This window comes from Heloderma suspectum, chromosome 3 (genome assembly GCF_057233095.1).
Source record: "Heloderma suspectum isolate Gila_16-S chromosome 3, 16-S_ref, whole genome shotgun sequence".
In the NCBI taxonomy this organism is placed as follows: domain Eukaryota; kingdom Metazoa; phylum Chordata; class Lepidosauria; order Squamata; family Helodermatidae; genus Heloderma; species Heloderma suspectum.
In genome coordinates, this window is record NC_139460.1 from 109,278,937 (window position 1) to 109,302,420 (window position 23,484).

Here is a 23,484-nt window from a genome sequence, read left to right on the forward strand (position 1 = left end):
CCACCCCAACACGTCACCACGGGAGCTGACGCTCTGCTTCCTCTCTCTCTCTCTCTCTCCCAGGCGAAGGGGCGGGTGGAGTTGATGGCGTGCGATGAGCGATTCGTGGCGCCCGCACGTGGGCTTGTCAGAAAAGCGCCCCCCTCCCTGGCGGTGTCATAGAATCATAGGGTTGGAAGAGGCCTACAAGGCCATCGAGTCCACCCCCCTGCTCAATGCAGGAATCCAAGTCGGAGCACAGCCCGGTCTTCGTCAGGGCTGTGTAGCTTGGCAAAGATTGTGTTTCTGAAGGGCGCAATCCTATGCATGTTTAAACACAAAAAAAGCCCTACAACTCCCAGCATTTCCCAGCTAGCATGTAGTAGTAGGGCTTTTTTTCTGACTAAACATGTATAGGACTGCACCCTAAAATGATTTTAGCCTGATATGTTTGCTCGGAAGTCCCACTGCATTTCAGTGAGACTTGAAGTCTCAGAGCTTTAAATGTCAGTCTTTTCGGGTGTCCGTTGTCTACACAACAGGTTTTCAACAAAAACAATGCAGAGTCTCGTAGCATCTAGAAGACAATGTATTATGGTGTAAGCTTTCGTAAGCCCCATGTGCATTAGATGAGGACTATAGTTCACGGAAGCTTATACCATAATAAATGTGTTAGCCTTTGAGGTGCTACAAGAGACGCTTGTTTTTGCTGCCACATGCTAATAGCGCTACCACTCTGAAAGTTTTCATAGTGATTAGACATCCTCTATTAATTGTGGACCTTGGGGGAGCTGGGGGTGGCGATGGCCGACAGGAAGCTCTGGCGTGGGCTGGTCCATGAAGTCATGAAGAGTCGGAAGTGACTGAGCGAATAAACAACAACAAAATTAACTGTGGGTCAATAACCGTGGTTAATTGGACTTGAGTTTCCACTCTGAACATACTAATGAACACTAATTCCAAAGGGATCAAGCTCTGCCAGAGGAGTTTTATGCCAAAAAGAAAAAAGGAGAGACGATGAATCCACAGTGCAGCAAAGCATTCCACATGCTCTTGAAAAATTAGGGCCCAGAGCACCCACAAAAAGATCTTAGTGTGAAATGGTGCATGATCCAGCCAAAGTTAAACACTTTTCTGTCCCACTGCTTTCAATGGGAGTTAAGTGCCTGCTATCTGTTAAGGCTGCAATCGACTAGGGAGTAACTCCCATAGAGTGAGCATTACTTCTGAATAAAATGCATAGGAATGGGCTGCAATGCTATACACATTTCTTTGGAGCTAACCAGTTAGTGAATTAATATACAAAAACGTTATGATTACCTTCATGAGAGTGACTGCAGGCCAATAGGCAGAGTTAGACTGGACTGTTACTAAGCTGTCTTGGCAAATCAGACACACACAAGTCTTCGTTTGTAAAATGGGAATAATTCACAACTACGCCAAAGGACTATTAGGCAATGTAAAGACTACAAAATTATACGTGCAATATAAATTATGCACAGTAATTGCATGTACTTTGTTGATAATGGTGTAATAATAATATGATTTGTACATGAATCAGGTGTGTCAAAAAAAAATCTATGCTGTAGCATAAATGGCCATCCAGTCAGATACCCCACACGTGGCAGAGGCTTGGGGCAGCAGCAAGTCTCCAGTAGCAGAGGCAGTAAACTTCTGTATGTATGTACACCAGTTGCTGGGAAACATGGGCAGGAGGGTGTTATTGCACTCGTGTCCTGCTTGTGGGTTTCTGGTCGACAGCTGTTGGCCACTGTGTGAACAGAATGCTGGACTAGATGGACCCTTGGTCTGATCCAGCATGGCCCTTCTTATGGTCTTGTATTCTTAAATCGTGTGGGCCCGGTTTACACTCTTTCGTGGTTGTCTTTTACGGTGCTGCTTGCTTCCCGCGGCATAGTAACCCACAGGCGGGACTGCCCTTCACGCGATTGTGCATGTTGACGATGAGTGCATGCGCACAAATCTGCGCGTGTGGCAAACTGCGAGCTTGCAAGGAAGGGGCATCTTTGTAAGTGTGCATATCCATCAGCTTCTTGATCCAAAAGCCTCCAGGGCTTAACCAGGGACATATGAAAACCGTTGCTTGGGCCGTCTCTGCGCGTGTACAGAGTCTGTCCTCCCGCCCTTCATTTCCCTGTGATGAGCTTATGCGCCTGTCCGTGTGCTAGGACAGCCTGAGCCCCGGCGCTTCTCGTATGAGTAGCTCTGCGATTCCCTTCAGCTCTGTTCCCTTCTTCCTGAAGGAGACGGTAGCTCGGCCTGCAATTCAGGTCCCGCCTAGCGGTCACTGGGCGAACCGCTTCGCGCGGAGTTCGGCCCCTGGGAGCGCGGTGGTCGCCTCCCGACCGACCCGCGGGGACTGGACGCCGGCGGAGAAGGCCGGGGAGCGTGACGCTTTTGCCACGGTGGGCCACGACCCGCGGCACCGTTTCTCGGAAACCGTTGCGTCGAGGTAAGCGGCGTCCCCGGCCTGCTGGCAGGGATGAGGAGGCGCGGCAGATCCCCGCCTCACCTGAGGGCCGGCAGCGGCAAGCTCCCCTCCGCCCACGCCGCCGCGGTGGTGAACGTGGCGCACCATCCTAGTAGGGCCATGGCGGCGGCTTGAAGCCCGCTTGTGCTGCCTCTCGGGCAGGCAGCTCAAGCTTTGGACCTACCGCCGTCCTTCTTGCTTGGCTTGCCGTACCTGAGGTAACAGGTGCGGATTTGGGGCTCCGCTAACGCCGCCGCCTACGCCGAAGACCTGGTGAATAATGAGTGCGCCACGCCTGAGGTTCCTTCTCGGGTATCTTTATCACAGTGGCTGAGGGCAGCGTGCACTTCTCCCCCCCCCCTTTATCCTCACAACAACCCTGCGAGGTAGGTTAAGCTGAGTGACCGGCCCAAGGTCATCCAGTGAGTTTCATGGCTCATTGAGCCTGGGTCTTCCCGCTCCTATTCCGACGCCCTCATTAGCACACCGCATTGACTCTCAGGTTTGACATGTTTTTAAAAGGGCTCCTGTGCCTTAAAAATATTCAGTTTTAAAGGGCATCTTTACCTTTAACAATAGCAACACAGGCGAAGGTCTGCAAACTATGCTATATACAGTTGTGGCAAAGGAGAGATGGGGTAATAGTGAGAATGAGGGCAAAAGGGGATAGAAAAGCCACCTAAAACTGCATCATATTATATTAGATAGTTCTTTAGAGAGATTCAAGTGGTGAAGCTTTCTCTCCTTGCATCTTAGCATTGGGAAAACCCTCACCGATTGAATATCAGACTGTTATGCAGTTGTGAAAGATACAAGAGTCCTGCTAGTTTGTTTTTTTAAAGGAGCAGATCAGGTTTCATGTTCCCAAACACTTGGTCACTTATTAGGCATGGGGGCATTGGACATGCAACCCCAGTGGCTAAGAAACATTCCTGTGGTAAAGAGATTCTAGGGCTGAGTTTAGTTGAATAGATGCCCTTTATTTTCAACGGATTGAAATTAAGTTGTAATGTTAGAGCACCAGAGTGCCGGATCTGGCAGACACAAACCCTTCTTGAATAACTGTAAATCTCTGATCTTCTACTCACTAAGGGCACAATCCTGGAAGCTGTAGAATTTTTTCCCTCTCTAAACATGCATAGGATTGCACCCTTATATGGGTTAGAACCCCCAGTTGAACTGTAGGCATGCTTTGGAATTCTGGGATGCCTTGCCTTTACCACCTTTAACCACCCTAATTGTAAATTAAAGAGTGTCAAGATGGCAATCCTGTATACACTTACCTAGGAGTAAGTGTCATTGAACTCAGTGGGGTTTACTTCTGAGTAGATATGTATAGGATTGCACTGCATGGTTGCAAGCTTAAACAGACTTTCTAGGGAATAAATTCCATTGAACTCAGTACAAGTTATAATTTTGCATCGGATTGAGCTTCAAGTGATCTTGATTATGCATTCACTTCCAGAACATGCATACAGTTCCTCTGGGGCATGCTTTGGTTTCAGGAAAATATTTTGTTCTATATACATTTTGTTGTGTGCTCATTGCCCGCTATAATATTTTAGGTTTATCTAGCTGAAGAAAAACTTTCAGACTTCTCATAACACTCCAGTGGCAGTAATACAGTATCATCCTGCATATAGTGAATAGTTGGAGTAGATGTGATGCAAGGGGGTAAGGTTCTTGTGGCTGCTTTTTTAAGGCACTAAAATAGAACCACAACATGGGAGATGAACGTGGTCATAGACTCAATGAAACCATAGTAGCCCCTTTTCCAGTAAGTTCCCAATAAGCAGAGAAGCCTGTACATTTCTACTCAGAATTGAGTCAGTGTTTTCAGTGGACCTTACTTCCAGATAAGTGAATTTAGGATTGCTGCTTAAATGTAGAAAACACCATAGAGATTTGATAGGAGAGCAATTCTGCATTACGCACAGCATATTTTGTTGTTGTTGTTCAGTCGTTAAGTCACGTCCGACTCTTCGTGACCCCATGGACCATAGCACGCCAGGCCTTCCTGTCCTCCGCTCTCTCCCGGAGTGTGCTTAAATTCATATTCATTGCATCAGTGATGCTATCTAGCCATCTCATCCTCTGCTGTCCCCTTCTCCTTTTGCCTTCAACACACAGCACATAGTGGTGCGCAAATGGAAAGTGAAAGTGAGGGCTAAGTGTAGTTCTTTCCACTTTTTATCTCTGTAGTTGGATGTGCATTACAGCAGTGGGTTGGGAGAGGCATATCCTCCAGGAAAAATGTTTAAAAAGAAAGAATCACAAAACAGGAAGGCATTGCTGTTTGGGGAGAAAGTAGCATTGCTTTGGTATTTGCATTTTTTCTTTTAAAGAGCTCCCCTCCCTCCCCGCATACACACACACACACACACACACACACGAAATGGTATAGTGAGGGTGAAGTCACCAAATATTCTTGATTAATATAAATAAAGCAGTTATGTATTATTATTATTAATAATAAAAAACAGTAATATGAACAATGATATATTGTGGCTTAGTGGTTAAGACGCTGAACTGCAGACCGGAAGGTCGGCAGGACAGCAGACCGAGACCTGAGTGCTGCGTGACGGAGTGAGCTCCTGTCTTCAGTTCCAGCTTCTGCCAACCTAGCAGTTAGAAAGCAAGAAATTGCAAGTAGATAAATAGGTACCGCTTTGGCGGGAAAGGTAACAGTGTTCTGTGCAGCTCGGTGTTCAGTCATGCCGGCCACATGACCATGGAAGCATCTTCGGACAGCGCTGGCTCTTCGGCTTAGAAATGGAGATGAGCACCACACCCTAGAGTCGGACACGACTGGTTGGGGACACCTTTACCTTTTTAATGATTCCTTATTAATTCTCAAAAACTAGCCTAAAATAACCTGGGAACTACAGACCAGTCAGTCTGACATCAATCCCTGGGAAAATTCTGGAGCAGATCATAAAGGAATCCATCTGGAAGCACCTTGACAACAATGCTGTGATTACTCGAAGCCAACATGGATTTGTCAAAAACAAGTCCTGCCAGACAAATCTGATCTCATTTTTTGATCAAGTAACCTCCCTTGTAGACCGTGGGAATGCTGTAGACATCATATATCTCGACTTCAGCAAAGCTTTCGACAAAGTGCCCCATGATATCCTGATGAGCAAACTAGCTCAAAGTGGGCTAGATGAAACAATGATCTGGTGGATCCACAGTTGGCTACAGAATCGGACTCAAAGAGTGCTTATCAATGGGACCTTCTCAAACTGGGGAGAGGTAACGAGTGGGGTACCGCAGGGCTCAGTCCTGGGCCCAGTATTTCTTCAACATTTTTATTAATGACTTGGAGGAGGAGGTGCAGGGAATGCTGATCAAATTTGCAGATGACACCAAATTGGGCGGGATAGCTAATACTTTGGAAGACAGAAACAAAATTCAAAGTGATCTGGATAGACTGGAGCGCTGGGCAGAAAACAACAGAATGACATTTAATAGGGATAAATGCCAAGTTCTGCACCTAGGAAGAAGAAACCAAATGCACAGTTACAAGATGGGGGATACGTGGCTCAACCACACTACAAGCGAGAAGGATCTTGGAATTGTTGTTGATCTCAAGCTGAATCTGAGCCAACAATGTGATGTGGCTGCAAAAATGGCAAATGCTCTTTTGGTCTGCATTAATAGAAGCATAGCTTCCAAATCCCGGGAAGTACTAGTTCCCCTCTACTCAGCACTGGTTAGGCCTCATCTGGAGTACTGTGTCCAGTTCTGGGCACTACACTTTAAGAAGGATGCAGACAAACTGGAGAGGGTTCAGAGGAGGGCAACAAAGATGGTTAGGGGACTGGAAACAAAGCCCTATGAAGAGAGACTGAAAGAACTGGGCATGTTTCGCCTTGAGAAGAGAAGACTGAGGGGAGATATGATAGCACTCTTCAAGTACTTGAAAGGTTGTCACAGAGAAGAAGGCCAGGATCTCTTCTTAATCATCCCAGAGTGCAGGACACGGAATAATGGGCTCAAGTTACAGGAAGCCAGATTCCGGCTGAACATCAGGAAAAACTTCCTGAGTGTCAGAGCAATACGACAATGGAACCAATTACCTAGGGAGGTGGTGGGCTCTCCCACACTGGGGGCGTTCAAGATGAGGCTGGACAGCCATCTGTCAGGGATGCTCTGACTTGGATTCCTGCATTGAGCAGGGGGTTGGACTCGATGGCCTTGTAGGCCCCTTCCAACGCTACTATTCTATGATTCTATAACTTTAGTTGTTAATGCTAATACAACAGTGTTCTCTTCTGCCCACCCTGACTCCCCGTTGTTAACAAGTTGAATTTCATATTAAACTGAACTGGCACAATGTTGCTGTCTGAGGTGAAGAACAAGGTGATGTGCCCCGTCCCCCGACATTCCATGTACAGAAGCTGACCGAACTGGCAGTTGAATCTGACTTTAGCACTTGCAATGGGACAGCGTCCTCTACTTCATCTGAGGGCAGCAGGCTAGCTTAGGGGCTGCATGGCAGGCTGCATGGCACATATAGCTCTATCTTGCAATGCCTTGCTGCCACTCATTGACCGCTCCACCTGGCGTCTACTCACTGTCTGCTCAAGCAAATGCTGCCATGCAGCAGTAGTGGCAGCGCAAGCATATGTCATGTGCAGTGTCTGCTGGAATGTATCCCTTGGACTGGCTGCCTCTCTGATTACTTACGGGCTTTTCCCAGTGTTGGTCTCTATGAGATGTTGGTAGAAGGTCAGCCAGCCAGCATTGCTAGTACCATTCTTAATACTATAATAATATATAGCATTTATATAGCTCTTTAGTGTGCTCAAAGTGCTTCACATACATTATCTTGGTATTTCTTACAACAATCCTATAATGTGGGTCAGTATTATTATCCCAGTATTGCAGAAGGGAGCTGAGGATGAGAGTTTGTGTTTTGCCTAAGGCCGCCAAGGGCAGTTATAGCTGCTGTAGTAATAAATAGTAAGTGCCTGTAAGAACTAAGCACTGTACAAAATTGTTGTTTTTTCAATGGCCATACCTGAAAGTTTACAATCTAATAACTCAGCATTTAAAAAGAAAATAGAGAAGACTGTTAAAACTGGTATGTACTAACTGAAACAAATGCGTTCTAAGGTGTTTTCTTAAATTCTGCAAGAGATTTAATGGAATAAAAAAGAGGAAGATAGATTAAGGGGGAAAAAAATCTTGTATCCTATTTGTGGTAGTAAACTCTCCACAAACAGCATATGTGACAGCCTGGGAAGAGGGTGCCAGAGACCAGGAGTTCTTAAGATAGAGACCCAGGGTTGTTGTGAACAAACAAGAGTGAGTGAGTATGCTGGTTTCTGCTGTCTGATCACTGCTGCTGCAAGCAGAAAAAGCTAAACAACCCAGGGATGCTCTGTCCCTGCGCTGTTATGTGTCACGTATGAACTCAGAATTCTGGATTGTTGGGGGAGAGACAACCCAAAATTGGAACCCATGGTGAAGTCCCTCTATTCCCATTTTCGTTTTAATGTTAGGTTTTGCTGCTAGGTTTTATGCTGGTTGTACTTTTATACTGTAGCTTTAATGCTTTCATATTTTATGTTGTTTTTATGCTGGTTTTATGTGGTTTAAATTTTTGAGAACCGTCCAGAGAGCTTCAGTTATTGGGCAGTATAGAAATGTAATAAATAAATAAGTTATAAATTAACTGTTTCACTTTTAGAATTCCAGCTCGAGATTTGAGGTGTGCCCTTAATTATCCCATGAAGTACATCCTGGTAACTGGTGGTGTCATCTCGGGCATCGGTAAAGGAATTATTGCAAGCAGCATAGGTACCATCTTGAAATCATGTGGCTTACGAGTTACTGCAATCAAGATAGATCCATACATTAACATAGATGCTGGAACCTTCTCACCATATGAGCATGGTATGAGTGACACAAACGTCTGTTCTCTGTAGATATAATTGCATTCCTTTTCTTTTTGAGACATACATTTTTGGAAGCTTTGAAATGTCTGATATTATATTAGCTCCAACATTGTGTTCATGCATAGCTAGCTAAGTGCAAGCTCCACTGAGCTCTGTGAGACTTATTCCCATGTAAGAGTGCCTAGGACTGCAACCTTGTATACACTGACATCAAGTTAGGGGCATTGCTAGGCTTGCCGCAGAGTTTCAGTTGGTTCCAATGGAAGAGTTTTTTCTCAATTTAATTGACATGGAAGGGGCAATTTTCAAGGGGGATTGTGTCTGGGGAGGAAAGGATCAACCTCCCCTCCGCATGCTGCAACACACATACCCCAAAATCTCACCCTGCATGGCAATTAAACTTAGAAAAAAATGTTTCAATTGGTGCCAATGGGATTTTTTTTCCTATGCTTAATTGCCATGCAGTGGGTGGGTAGGATTTCCAGGAGGATCACAGCTGGGGGGAGGAAAAGGTTAACCTTTCTCTCCCTGTGTACTGTGGCCCCCCAAAATCTCACCTCCATATGGCAATTAACTTAGAAAAAAATCCTCTTCCTTGGTGCCAATGGATGCTTTTTTTCTAAGTTTAATTGCGTGGGGTCGGACCAATTTTTTTCCAGGAAGAAAAGAGAGAGAAGGTAGAGAGGAGGGCTGGAAAAGAAATGAGTGGGCAAGAAAGAGAGGGAGAGAGAAAAGTGTTTTTTGACCTCCTAAAAAGTTAAACAATCTGGGCAGAAGACCCTTCTACAGGTACCCTACGTGCGTGTTTGATCCTGGTCGTCTGTGTGCCAACGTGGTATGGCTCCTCCTGACCTTTATGTGTTTGCCTGCCCTGGATTGTGGTGCATAGAGATAGGTACATATTGTGGCACTTCCTAGCCTTCTCTGCTTGTGTCTTCCTCTCTGTGTGTGTCTATGTTGGCATTTGGAGGAAAGGTCACATGTCCCCACCATATGGAGGGACAACCCCAGAAACGTCAGAGCAGAAAATGCTTCCCTCCTTGTTCCATCTTTCCCCTCTCTCTAATTCCCACTCCCAAACTGCCTCTTCCTTCCTTTCTTCCTCCCCCTCTCCTTTCCTCTACCATTTCTGCCCCACTCTCCAGCCCTCAGTCCTCCCACTACTCACCGAGCATTTTGAACACCCCCACCCCCCCACCGAGGGAATTGTGTATCACTATTGTATTTTGAATTTAATTTATGGAGGTAATGATGTCTGATGAGTGGGGTGATTAACTGAAGGGGAATTCATTAAATTTTGGAGCAGGATGAACTGGCTTTAACTGGCACTCTGTCAAATTTTTGAAACTTCATTTTGGTGCAAAAATTGACATTTTTGGTTGTGTGTGTGTGTGTGAGAGAGAGAGAGAACTCACTTATCTGCATTTTTTATTTTAATGCCTATTCCCCATGTTTGGAGAGATCCTTTTGAAGCTCTTTACAATCGCTTTTTGTTTAAACCACCCTAAATAATTTGTTGTTGTTAGCAGTCTTGGCCACTTCACTGTTCCCCCCAACTCCAGATTGTTTATGAACAAGTTAAAAAGCATTTTTTCAGTAAAGTCTAGAATGTCATCTCTTGTCACCACTACTAGCTTCAGTTCCTCTCTTTTTTGCATTGTTTTCACACCATTGCACATTAATTTTAATTGTAGAGGAATTACTGATGTAGCATGTTCTGGGGCAGGATGCAAATTAATAGAAGAATTTATTTTATTTGAGGTGATTTGGCTGAGAAATTTATTGGTTGCCTTTGCCTTCTGTGAAATTTAAATAAAACCCAGTAATTATTTCTGAATTTGCATATATAGATATAAATTAGCATATGCAGATTTTATGAAGATTTGTGCCCCGAATCTTTAATGTGCCTAGCAACACACCTGCCTGGAGTAAATCCCATTGAGCTCAATAGGGCTTACTTCTGAATAGACATACAGAGGATTGCACTGCTACTTGCATACTGAAATTTATTGGTTCCAAAGTACTAAGGGTTGATTCACACATACATGTCCATTATTCATTGGCTGCAGCATCAAGCGATGACTTGCACATGGACAAGCCAACACATATCGAGCGCACATCGCCTTGTATTCTCAAGAACAATACTTTTAGCTCTGAGGTGTTGAGTAACATGCATGTGCAAACTTGCTCTAAACATTGTTAATTTGGAATTCACTAATTTTCCTGAACAAACAATGCTTATTTATTAGGAAATTTGTATTCCACCTGTCCATTCACTAGTGTGTCTGAGGCAGCTAGCCATAAAAATAACATGATACAACAGTAAAATAAAACATAAAATTATCAAAAAAGCAATCTGAACAAATGTAGAAGAGATCCTGAAAGTTACCTTGGATTGATTACATGTGCAATAAATCCCAGTCTCTTGTATTTACATCCACTGTTTACTATAGTCAGTCACTAACAATGTTTGCTGTGGGTTGTTGGAGATTTTTTATATATATATATATATATATATATATGTAGGATCTATAACAGAAAACAGAGAAATGTATCCTTAATAATCCAGAGGATATTTTCCTCATGTTAAACTTGGTTTACCTTCACATCTACTCTTTAATTTCATAAACAAATAGGGACACCATTCTTTCTGCTCAAGGAATCCCATAAAGCATAACATAGGTCTTTCTCCTCTTTCTCATTGTTGACATGCCATGGGCCATAATGGGGAAAGGGAAGTCTGTGCCTGCATTTCATCATCCCATCCAGCTTTACCCCCATCCTGATCAGTTAAGTTACTTGACCTGTAGAACTTAAGTATGGGATATGGAAAGAAAACCCAGACCTCCTACACCTGCCCTGGTGTGCTGCTTACTTTTGCACATGTCCTGAGTGGGCAGAGGAGGAAAATGGGGCCCTTGTGGAGGGAAGGATTGTACCTAAAGGATATTAAGAGGGTTTTTAAAACTCATTAAGAGAGCAGTCCTGTGGCTGCTAGTCAGTGGCTAGACAGCCATAGGATAGGTCAGTTCCCGGGAACCGACCTCGGAGCCCACACTCTGAGGTTGGTTCCTGGAGAACCAACCTTGCCCCCCTTCCATGCTGCCTCGCAGCAGTGCGGAATAGCTTCGCGCTCAGAGCTCAGAAGAGGAGTGTGGAGCGGCAAAAACAGGGTATTCCTGGGGGTGTGTCGGGGCGGGGACGTCAGAAATGCCGGTACGACACATCCTATATGTCATCCAGCTGCCGCTTCCCTTGCTGTGAGGTCCCGTGGCTAGACAGCCGAAATTGGCTGTCTGTCCGTAAATGCAGGGCGGCTGAAGCGTGGAGAGGACGATCCCCTCTTCGTTTCTTCTGCCCTGCATTGGATAGGTGGTTGCCTCCGAGTTTGGAGGCAGCCGCCTATCCTGATACGATTGCACCCTAAGTAAATATGCTTTCAGACAACAGCAAAAATCAGTTTTAAGACAGCTTGCTGAAACATAACTGCTATTGCTTTTAGAATGGTGGAATTCTAGATTTACGAAAGAGTTATGTATATACCCTCGGAGATTGTTCACTAATCTCAAGGAGTTATTTTATAAGGCTCAAAGAGGTATCTGATGTGAAAAGTAGTATTTTAACATTATTGCTCTTGATCAAATTCAGATTGATTAATGATCCACAGTCTAGGCTTTTTTTGGAGGTAGAGGCAAGTGTGAGGTCTGCTGTCTTTCCCATAGCAGTCCTTTCCATCTCATGAAGGTAGCACAATGTTTTTTTCTTTAGATAAAATTCACCTGAAAAGAAAGCATACTTTCAACAGAATCCCAAATCAATAACTTTTGAAATACAGATATTGTCATGTATAAATTCTTGCTGATTTGCTTGGTCAGGCTTTTTGATTTTGCTGTAGCAGAATAAAGGTAAATAATGAAAGGGGGAATAAAAAGTGACTACTTTGTTTATTTGTGCTGCAAATGTATTGCAGTGCTCCAAAGAGATGGGCTTATTTGTTCGCAGAAGATGCATACTATGTTACAATCCCAGTTACTTGAAATAGTCTGATTAAAATTCCACTGAAATCTCTCAGCTACTCATATTGTAGATTGCCATCTGTATATCTCCTAAAGTTCCCTCATTTGAGGAATGTTACACATTTCCCCTCATTAGTTTTGTAACATCTTCCCACTTATACCTCTTCACTACTGCATATGGGGAGCAGATGTGTGAGATGTATCTCCGAACGCACAACACTTGATAGGTGTTGCACATTTTTGTGCATCATTAATTGGTGTAGAAGAGAAGCTATAAAATGGATATCACATTTTTCACATCCTAGGGACCAACAGACCCAAAGTAGCACACCTAGAACATGGAGCCATTTTGAGAAAGCGTTGCTGAAGCTGCTGATCACAAGCTCAATTTTATGAGACCTTTCGATTCGTCTTAGAGTGTTAAACTTTAAACATATCATAGTATTTCATAACATTAAAGTATTGAGCATTTTTAATGAGCAGGTTAATTCAGCAGCTTCAGCAATGCTTTCTCAAAATGGCTCCACGTTCTAGGTGTGCTACATATTCTGGGCATGCTCCACGTTCTAGGAGTGCTGTTGGCCGCTAGGGTGTAAGAAAGGTAATATCCAGATGGGAGCATAAGCAGCATGGGAAAGGACTTGGCTGGGGCTTGCAGGAGCCAGCTCCTGCAAGCCCTGGCCAAGTGGTGCGGAGGAATCGCCAACTAATGTCTGATCAGAGATAACAAAGGGATTCCACTTTGTGCCACTCACCCTCCAATGGAGGGTAAGCAGCACAAAGGGGAATCCCTTTGTTATCTATGACTGGAGATAACATAGGACTTCCACTCCCCCAGGAGGTGGGGCTTGGGGAGGGCAGGGGCTGTGGAGTGTGCTTAACTCTCTGTGGGCTAGATTAGGTCCAGGAGAGGCCAAAAGTTACCATCCCCTGAATTAATCCTTCCTGCTGATGCAACAACTTCTGTAAGCAGAATGGGAAAGGGCTGATTCCCCTCCTCCTGCAGCTCCCGTGCATCCTCAACATCTGCTCTGAAGGGTTGCGGGAGGAGTGGAGTCCCATTGCATGAGCATAAGTACTCTCATGCTGTTGGATTTCGCCCTATGTCGAGATGTATTCATTTCTTAATTATTCACTTTTAGAAATGAGAGGAATGCTTATTACTTAGATTCTAAGTGCAGCAGGAATACGTTTCAGAAAGCAAGGAGCGTTTGTTTTTCTTTCCAGTTCTCCACTACAGAAGCCATCCCACAGGACAGTTAAACTTGAAGAATTAAATTATCAGGCTCCGGTTTAATGTGGAAGAGACAGTTTGCACACAGTGGTAACCCAGGATTTTTAAAAAAAACCCTGGGTTACCATGACTGAACCAGTGTAAGCCTGCATTACAACTTGGGCTTGTCAGGGGAGAGACAATCCAGAGTTCTGGGTTTGGATATAATGGTAGCCAGGCCAGGGACAGTGTGTTCCTAGCTTGGTTAGCTGCTTTTGCTGGCAGGAGGAGCCAAGAGGGAGTGATCAAGCTGTGGACACAAGCACACTGGCTTGCTCATGGTAACCCAGGGCTTAAAAAAACCCCAAACAAACCTAGATTAGCACTGCATGTGAACCAGATCTCTAACCCCCCAACTTTACAGTAAAGACAACAACCAGGTTATATAATTATATGCGTCTGGCAGATGATAAACTTATCTTCTGCTAGGCCTTTCAGAAAATTGAAATGAACTATCACTTTATTCTGGTTTATCATTCTAACTGATTTGGGATGGGAGGGATTTGGACATGGATTTACCTGCTGCTGGTCTGATTATTTTTAAAAAAATAGTTTCTGTGTTCACATTTATTCACTTCTGATGCTCAGGCCAATTTAGTATTCAACTAGCTTTCAGGATTTTAAAATAATTTTTTGTCTGTATTTATTTATAAACCTTCTAAAAATGTATCCAATCCACTAATTTTTAGGAAACATTTGAAGCATGAGATTATATAGATTTTCACTGGAGTTGATGTAATAAACCAACATTTTATTACAAGATTAAAAAAACCTTTTGCTTGTGGCTTCTTTTTTATCATAGTCCCATTTGTTATACTGGTTTGTACTGTGCATCTCAACAAAACAGAGGAAGCATTAAGGTTCAGTACTTCCAATAATTGCAGGCAATTTCAGAGGAAATAATGCATGAAGTCTCTGGCATTACTTCACAAAAGGCAGTCTGAGGAAGCAGAGGAGCCAAAATATTACTACATGCTAGGCTTTCAGTTGGGGAGGGAACAGATAGGCCTTCTATATAGAAAAAGTTGAGAGTAAAGAGAGGAAGTACAGGAATTAACACAACATATAGCTTTCTGGTCATATTTGACTCCAGAAAGTATTTTCATGAGGAGCAATATTTCTGGTTAGATTTCTGATATCCTTAGTATTCATTTTTCAAACATGTTTCTACACCTCATGGTAGTAAGAACTATAATGGGCAGCATCCAACACTGCCCATGTGCTAGTGGCACTCACAGCTAGTGCTTTCTAAAGCAACCAGAAATGGAACAGGTCAGCAGAGCTTGTAGAAGGGAGCTCTGCTGACGTGTCCCATTCTGGAAACAAGTATTTCAGCTTGTTCCGGGGTTACTCTAGGAAGTGCTAGCTTCCTGTTGCACCAGCGGTGGGCAACACAATCATTGGAGGCACAGGGGCAGCACTGGATACTGTCCATAAGTTTGAAAACATGATGTCAGTAAGTGTTGACAGTGCAGAATAAAGACATGAGTGAAAGGAACTTCAGATTAATTATATGGTTTCAGGTCTCATGATTTCTTGGTCTTTGTTGGAATTTAAATGTAAAGAACATAGTTTGGTCAACAACAAAACCATACAAGTAAAACAGAAGTGGTACACATGTCTAGATATAGCTTGGTGTCCATAGGAATGAATATGCAAATTTTTAATATTACATATATTCACATTTTAGCTTCATACCTTAGGCTTATCTCAGCACTATAAATTATAGCAAATGCAGATTCATTTGGGGAGACAATGTTTTGGACAATATTTCAGTTCCTTATGCCTCTTAGCATAAGACCCAAAGCCACATAGATGACAGATTCCTAACTTACAGACTGCCTGGTGCCTTAGATTGCAATCCTAAGTGCACTAATGAGAGAGTAAGCCTCGTTAACTTCTGTGGGATTTACTAATAAGAAAACAGGCGTGCTGAGTAAGTGCTGCATGACAAGTAAAATAGCGGGCAAGATTACCAGCCATTATTTTTATGCATACATTTTTTTTAATAGGCAGTATCCTATGCTGCCTGCGTACCAGAAGGACCTAACGCTAGCACAACATGGAGTTAGCAGTTCTAAAGCCAACTCAAAATGAACAGAAACACTCATTCCTAGAACAGGGCAGGTCCACAGAGCTTGCAGAAAGGAGCTTTGCTGACCTGTCCCAATCTGAAGCTGCTTTTAGAACTGCTAGCTCCCTGTTGCACTAGCAGCACAGCAGCTCCGTTGGATACTTCCCAATGCTTTCAATAAACATTTAGACATTTGCTTGTAAACAACGTGTATATTAAAACCCACATGGACCTGTGTGTTATTTTCTATTTTTGTTGCTCTTGTTCCTTTTGTATTGATTTTACTTTAAATTGTATAAAAATAAGGGAGGGATTCGTTTATTTCCTCCTGGCCAGTATAGCATAAGTGGCCTAACTGAGAGGGTTTTCTGTCAATCTGGACATTTTTAACAGTTCTATACATTACTAATTAGTTCTGAACATTCTGATTACCACATTTATTCTGCAAAGGCCCAATGCCATGTACATGTACACTGCATTTATACTGGAAAGTTAGAAATTGGGAAGGTCCTCAGATGATAGCTCCTCAGAGGATCAGATTGTTCATTTCTCACTTCATATTTTTTCTTTTGTTTATGACTAGAAAACAAAGCTTTCTGTGCTAATTCAGGGGTTTGGAGGAGTATTTTACAGGATGTAAGTATAGGATATATGCTTATCCTAAAAATACTTATATTTTCTCATCCTGTAAGCTATCTAGTCGCTTAATGGATGTTCTTAAGACTTTGGGAAGATACTTTTTAGTGCTGAAAACACACTTTAAATTATTGCTTTGTTTTTTCAGGTGAAGTTTTTGTCCTAAATGATGGTGGAGAAGTTGACCTAGACTTGGGAAACTATGAAAGATTCTTGGACATTAACCTTTACAAGGATAACAACATCACCACTGGAAAAATCTACCAACATGTCATCAATAAAGAGAGGCATGGGGATTACTTGGGAAAAACAGTTCAAGGTTCTTTTACGTTGTTCAAATGCATGCAGATTATTATATTTATATACTGCTCTTCCTGCCTCAGGCAGTATGCATAAAAGCATCCCATTTTATTTTCACAACAACCATTGTGTGGTAGGTTAGACCAGGGGTCCCTAACCCCTGGGCCACGGACCAGTACTGGTCCGTGGCCTGTTAGGAACCGGGCTGCAGTAGGGGTGTGCGAAACCCCCTTACCTTGGGTCTGGTGGGCGGGGGAGGTGATCTGTCCCTCCCCTCCCCCCCCCGAATCCTCACCGGCCCTGGCTGGCTCTGCTCCACAGCGAGTCTGCGGGAGCTGCTGGCCGGCTCCAGCCGCTGGCGGACTTCCGGCCGCTGGGACGCAAATGGCATCTGCGTAGCAGACGCCATTTGTGTCCCTGTTCTTCAAGTAATAGTCTACGTAAATCTTTACGTAGCCTATTACTGCAAAGAACAGGGACGCAAATGGCGTCCGTTGTGTAGACGCCATTTGTGTCCCAGTGGCCGGAAGTCTGCCAGTGAAACCGTCCCCCACCCCGGTCAGTGGAAAAATTGTATTCCACGAGACCGGTCCCTGGTGCCAAAAAGGTTGGGGACTGCTGGGTTAGACTGAGAGATTATGATTTGCCCAACATCACCCAGGGAGCGTCATACTTAGCAGGGGTTTAAACATAGGTGTCCCAGTCCAAGGCCTTATGCGTACCATAATTAGTTGTTTTTGTATGGATGGTTTCAGGGACTTATTAACAGTATTTGATGCAGTTGCTAAAGGTTCCTCACTTGGGCAATTTACAACGATAACATATTAACATACAAGAGTTAGTAATAAAACATAAAGCAGCAGATTTAGATATTTTTTAAGGTTAAAAAATGTAAGATCTTAACAGTTCTGGGAAAATATAAAGGTGCTAAAGTAACCTAAAGTAGGCAGCAGGTGAGCCCCTCTGGAGAGAGCACTGGGTGCCATCACTGAAAAGGCCCTTGCCCTAGTTGTCAGGATTGATTCTGAGCGCAGGGAGATAGTTAGCAGCTCAGATTCAGAAGAGGAGCAGCCAGAACTGGGGGAGGCATTTTCACAAGCCAGTTCAGATATGGGTAGGTGTGCTTCTCAGGTTACCAACTCCCAGATGGCTGGGCATGAAGCTTCCTCCTTGCCCCCCTCTGGGAAAAACAGTGAGCAAGAGGAGGAGGGGATTGAGGAGTGTGACCTAAGAGATGCAAGGCAGTGGCACAGAGCTAAGAGGGAAGCATCAGGGGTGGAACTCAGACGGTCAACCCAGTTAGCCATGCATGAGAGGCTATACAGGGAAGCATCATGTGAGGGGTGGGACGTCTCTCCCTAAGTTAGCCTAGCCAGAAAGCCTCTCTTTCAAACTGCAGGCAACTTTTGGTGATCCCATTTGAATCCCCTGGAGGCATTCCTTTTTAGCCAGAGAGTCTTCGAGGATTTGCATCTGTAATGAACCTGTGAATAATGAATTAAAGGCATGAGACTGAAGCATCTCTATTTGTGTGTGTGTGAGTGCTTAAGGATAGAGGGGGCCAAGGAATCTTTGACACTAGTAGCCATCAATCACACCTCACTTGGCAGGAGCACCCTAAGAAAGGCCTCTGAAGATCTCAAGGTCTGTGTAGGTATATATAGGAATAGGTGATCCTTCTGGTAACCTGATTCCAAGCCATTAAGTACTTTTAAATGTCAAAAACAACACTTTGAATTGGGCCCAGAAATGGACTGGAAGCTAGTGCAGATGATGAAGCACTGGCATAATATGTTCAAATCATCTAGTCCCAGTTAACAATTTAGTAGCCCTATTTTGGACTAACTGAAGTTCTGCACCATTTTCAGGGCAGCCCTGCATAAAACGAAATGCTTATCAGCTCTGTTCAAACTTTAAAACCATATGTCTTGTGATTTGATTGATGAAATAATCTTTGCAGGATTGGTGTTGCACATTTATCTTTGATACTTCAGTACCGTTTACTTATTCAAATGTATAAAGTATCCTATCCCGGATGCCAACCAGTTGTAAAACTATTCAAAATGTTGGGAATCAAGTATTAAGTTGTATTTAAAATACTACAGAAACATTTTTAATGTTATGCACAAGTATTCACACCCAAATTGCCAGTATTTCTAAGAGTACAGTGCAGAATCCATGTTGCATTTGTATTTTATTCTTTCTTTATTCATCTTACTTTAGAGTCTTCTAAGAATCTCTGAAGGCTCAGATATGAACGGAATTTGCTATAGCTTTAAATGCTGTTCTCTCAAGTCGAGTCTGCTGGGATGGCTCTGGATTTGTCTTTGAGTAGAGAGATCTCATAATACATTTTAGACCTTTTCTTGGATTAATATTTAGTTTGTCTTGTAGTTGTCCCACATATTACTGATGCAGTTCAAGAATGGGTAATGAACCAGGCAAAGGTTCCTGTGGATGGTGATAAGAAAGAACCACAGATATGTGTAATTGAAGTGAGTATAGATGTACCATCTATGGAAGTGTGAATAAAGGCAAGGGCTGTTTTATATTGAATGCAGAGTATTTTTCGTCCTTTGTTTTATGCTATTGTCATCCTGATGGTCCTTTAAATAACTGCAAGGAAATAGTCCTAGGTCATAGTCTGAAGGCACATGAGGCAGCCACCTTGCTGAAGCTAAGCAGGTCTGGGTCTGATCAGTTGTTGGAGGGGAGACCACCTGGGAAACCACATGTGGCCACCTTGAGTTCCACAATGGAAGAAAGGTGGGATATATGTGTAGTGAATGAATGTAATGAATGAATACTTACCCATGCCTGTTACCTATGTTTGAACTGATATTTTCAGGAGAGGAATCTGAGGAAGAGATGACGTTCTAGACTTTACTGAAAAATGGCCTTTTAACTTGTTTATAACAAATTTATTTATTTATTTATTTATTATTAAATTTATTAATCGCCCATCTGGCTGGTCACCCAGCCACTCTGGGCAATGTACAACATACAATAAAACAGTTTAAAACAATAAAATTCTACAATAAAAACATTTCCTAAAATACCCTAACCCACCCCAAATGCCTGCCTGAACAACCACGTTTTTAATGCACGACGGAAGCTCATTAAAGAGGGGGCATGACGGAGTTCCCTAGGGAGGGAGTTCCACAGAGTGGGGGCCACCACAGAAAAGGCCCTCTCCCTCGTCCCCACCAGTCTAGCTGTCCTGGCTGATGGGACAGAGAGAAGGCCATCCGAGGCTGATCTTGTTAAGCGGCCTGTCTGGTGCTGCTGGAGGCGCTCCTTAAGATAGGCTGGGCCGGAACCATATAGGGTTTTAAAGGTCAAAACCAACAGTTAGAGGGGAGCAGTGAGGTGGCCAAGTTTGCTGACAACAGCAAACTATTTAGAGTAGTTAAAATAAAAAGGGATTGTGAAAAGCTGCAAAAGGGTCTCTTCAAACATGGGGAATAGACATTAAAATGGCAAATACAGTTAAATGTAAGCAACAGTAAAATGATGCACATTGAGGCAAGAAATCCTAACTTTGTACATGTGCTGATGGGATCTGAGCTGGTGGTGACTGGAAAGAGATCGTGGTGGATAGCTCAGTGAAAACGTTGACCAGTGTGTGGTTGCTGTGACAAAATGTTGGGCATAATTAGAAAAGGAATTGAAAATAAAACTGCCAATATCGTAATGCCCTCATACAAATATATAGTGCAACCACACTTTGAATACTGTGAACAGATCTGGCCACTGCACCTCAAAAACAAGATCTGGAAAAGGTGTAGGAAAGGGCAACCAAAATGATCAAGGAACTGGAGCCACTCGCCTATGAAGAAAGGTTACATAGAGTGTTTGGGGCTGTTTAGCTTGAAAAAAGGGTGAGTAAGTGGGGACAGGATAGAGGTTTATAAAAGTATGCATGATGTGGAGAAAGTGGAACATACCTCATAATACTATAACCTAGGGTCATCCTATGAAGGTGAATGGTGGGTCATTCAGGACAGATAAAAGGAAGTACTTCTTCACCCCACACATAGTAAAACTATGGAATTCACTACCACAAGATATAGGCCATGAAGTTGGATGGCTTTAAAAGGGGATAAGGCTATCAGTGGGTACTAGTCATGATGGCTATGTGCTATCTCCAGTATCGGGAAATATGGCTCTGTATGCCAGTTGCTGAGAACACAAGTGGGAGGGTGGTATTGCACTCATATCTTGCTTATGGGCTTCCCATGGGCATCTGATTGGTCACTGTGTGAACAGAATGCTGGACTAAATAGGCCTTTGATCTGATCCAGCATGGCTCTCATGTTCTTATTTTCTTAACTGCTATTGTTAACAGCTATTATAAATATGGTTTAGCAGTAGATAGCCACATTGGCCTAAATTATTATCAGGACTTGGCTATATGACAGTGTTTCTTCCCCTTTTATTGTTAAAAAAGCAAGCTAAAAATGAAGTGGGTGAAGTTGATGCAAGTCCATTTTCTTTCACTTTTCTCAAATTGATTAACTAGAGATATTACCTTTCAGCTGGGTGGAACTATTGGAGATATTGAAGGAATGCCCTTTGTAGAAGCTTTCCGACAGTTTCAGTTTAAGGCCAAAAGAGAGAACTTCTGCAATATCCATGTCAGCCTTGTACCACAGGTAAATTCTTTCATATTGTATTATGTATTATATTTCACATTTAAAATTTGGTAAGATGTTCATTTAAGGTTATTTTTAAAGGGCTGTGAGTGAGGAACCAATTAAGCTAACTCGGTGATGGATGTGCCGATACATATTCATCTTATTATAACCATAACTTGTAAGAAGAAATTAATATTTTTTGAGGCTGTATGTATCAAGGAAACCTAGATTCATTTATTTCAGTTTGTGAAATAACTTAAGGTTTTGGATGGATGACTGTATATCTTCAAACAGATGTAAAATTACCATTTAATTTTAAATAACCCATTTTTAGGTAAGGTATTACTTTTAAAAATAGGTTTTAGCAAGTCTGGGAGACTGAATCCTTTACTGATAAATTCAGCTAGGATCTATGGCTTCTTTTAAATGAGACAGTGGAGTTTACAAGTCTCTTACTGTAGATACTTCTGCTTATGCAATTGTAAAACAAGTCACTGAACCAGAGAAACAATTACTTATATGAACATTCTGTCTGTCTGTCTGTCTGTCTGTCTGTCTATCTATCTATCTATCTATCTATCTATCTATCTATCTATCTATCTATCATCTATCAAATTTGTATCCCACACATGGCTTTCCACACATGGCTTTCAAGGTGGCTAACTGCACAAAACAGTACATAATAAAACACTCACAATTATTTGGCTCCAAGTCTGAGTACTTCTTCAGTGGGGAAGATACTTCTGAGTAGAAAGGGGGAGACAGTGTAAGTGGAACCTAAATGTGGGACGTAAGTGAGAAGTGATGTGCACTAATTCTCATTCAGGGAAATATCCTCTAAAATATAGCTTCTGGAACATATTCTAAGGAGTACTGCATGCTAACTCCTTAGTGTGTACTGAAACTTTTAAAGAAGAGAGAGAATTTGCCTAATTTACTACATTAGGACATCAAAGTAGAATGGGCTACAGATGTTTATACACTGTTCCCTTCTACCCTCTTCCTCTAGCTCTCATGTACTTGGTAGCTCATCCACTGAGGCCTCCTGTCTTGCGGTACTGCTATTTAATGCCTGGTCAGTCCGCAATAAGACCGCACTCATTCATGATTTAATCGTGGATGAGAAGGCTAACCTGGTGTGTATTACTGAGACTTGGGTGGGTGAGCTGGGTGGGGTCGACCTGACTCAGCTCTGCCCACCTGGGTACTTGGTGTAGCACCAACATAGGTTGGAGGGCTGGTGAGAGTGGGAAGTTGCTGTGGTTAAAAGAACCTCCATCTCCATCATCAGGAAACCACTCCACCTTGGAGCAGGCCATGTGCACCTGCTGTTGGGCCATAGAGACAGATTGAGGATGCTGCTGCTGTTCTGCCCACCCTGCTGCCCAGCATCCTTGCTCTGAGCTGGCAGAGGCATTCTCGAGTTGGAGGAACCCAGGATAGTGGTTCTGGGTGACTTCAGCTTCCATGCTGAGGCTGTCTCTGGTGTTCCAGCTCAGGACTTCATGGCCTCCATGACAACCATGGGGCTGTCTCAGTTTGTCATTGGCCTGACTCATGAAGCAGGGCATACCCTTGATTTGTTTTTTGCTCCAAGTTGTGAGTTGGGTGGTCTGAAGATTGGGGAGCTCCAAGTAATCCATTGTCATGGTCAGATCATTTCTTGGTGAGATTTGATCTCACGGTGTTACTGGCCTCCTGCATGGGTGGGGGCCCCATTTGGATGGTCTGCCCCAGGAGATTGATGGACAATGGATTTCTGAATGCTCTTGGGGATTTTCCAGTGGAGAGAGCTGGTGACCCAGCCAAGGCCCTAGCCTCACTGTGGAACAGTGAGATACGGAAGGCCATTGACTTGATTGCACCTGAGTGCCCTCTCCAGCACCATAGAGCCCAGTTTGCTCCTTGGTATATTGGGGAGCTGTGGTCAATGAAACAGGCTGGACGTTGGCTAGAGTGCAAATGGTGTAAGACTCGAAGCAAAGATGACCGAGCACACTCTAGCACACATAATCGTAACTGTTGCGTGGCAGTGCAGACAGCAAAGATGGCTTATTTTGCTGCCTCTATTACATCCTCGAGCAGCCATCCAGCGGAACTCTTCTAGATTGTCTGGTGGTTGTTAACACCCTCCCCAGCAAATGGGGCCTTGGCCCCATCTAGGACCCGCTG

General features: G+C 43.4%; 1 protein-coding gene across 10 annotated transcripts in view; it reads left to right on the top strand.

Annotated features, from left to right (window-relative positions):
• Window positions 1-23,484, top strand: part of CTPS2 (CTP synthase 2) — a 128,572-nt gene that overhangs the window by 22,971 nt on the left and 82,117 nt on the right. For 4 of the 10 annotated variants that reach the window (XM_084844097.1, XM_084844099.1, XM_084844104.1 and 1 more), the window contains exons 1-5: window positions 2,294-2,452; window positions 8,169-8,374; window positions 16,524-16,694; window positions 19,070-19,170; window positions 21,214-21,330. In XM_084844097.1, the coding sequence (XP_084700223.1) occupies window positions 8,209-8,374; window positions 16,524-16,694; window positions 19,070-19,170; window positions 21,214-21,330 (555 nt within the window). In that variant the 5' untranslated portion in view covers window positions 2,294-2,452; window positions 8,169-8,208. Of the gene's footprint in view, window positions 1-1,745; window positions 2,009-2,293; window positions 2,453-2,514; window positions 2,857-8,168; window positions 8,375-16,523; window positions 16,695-19,069; window positions 19,171-21,213; window positions 21,331-23,484 lie in introns of those variants that run through there. The other 6 variants (XM_084844101.1, XM_084844107.1, XM_084844102.1 and 3 more) reach the window with 3 other exon arrangements.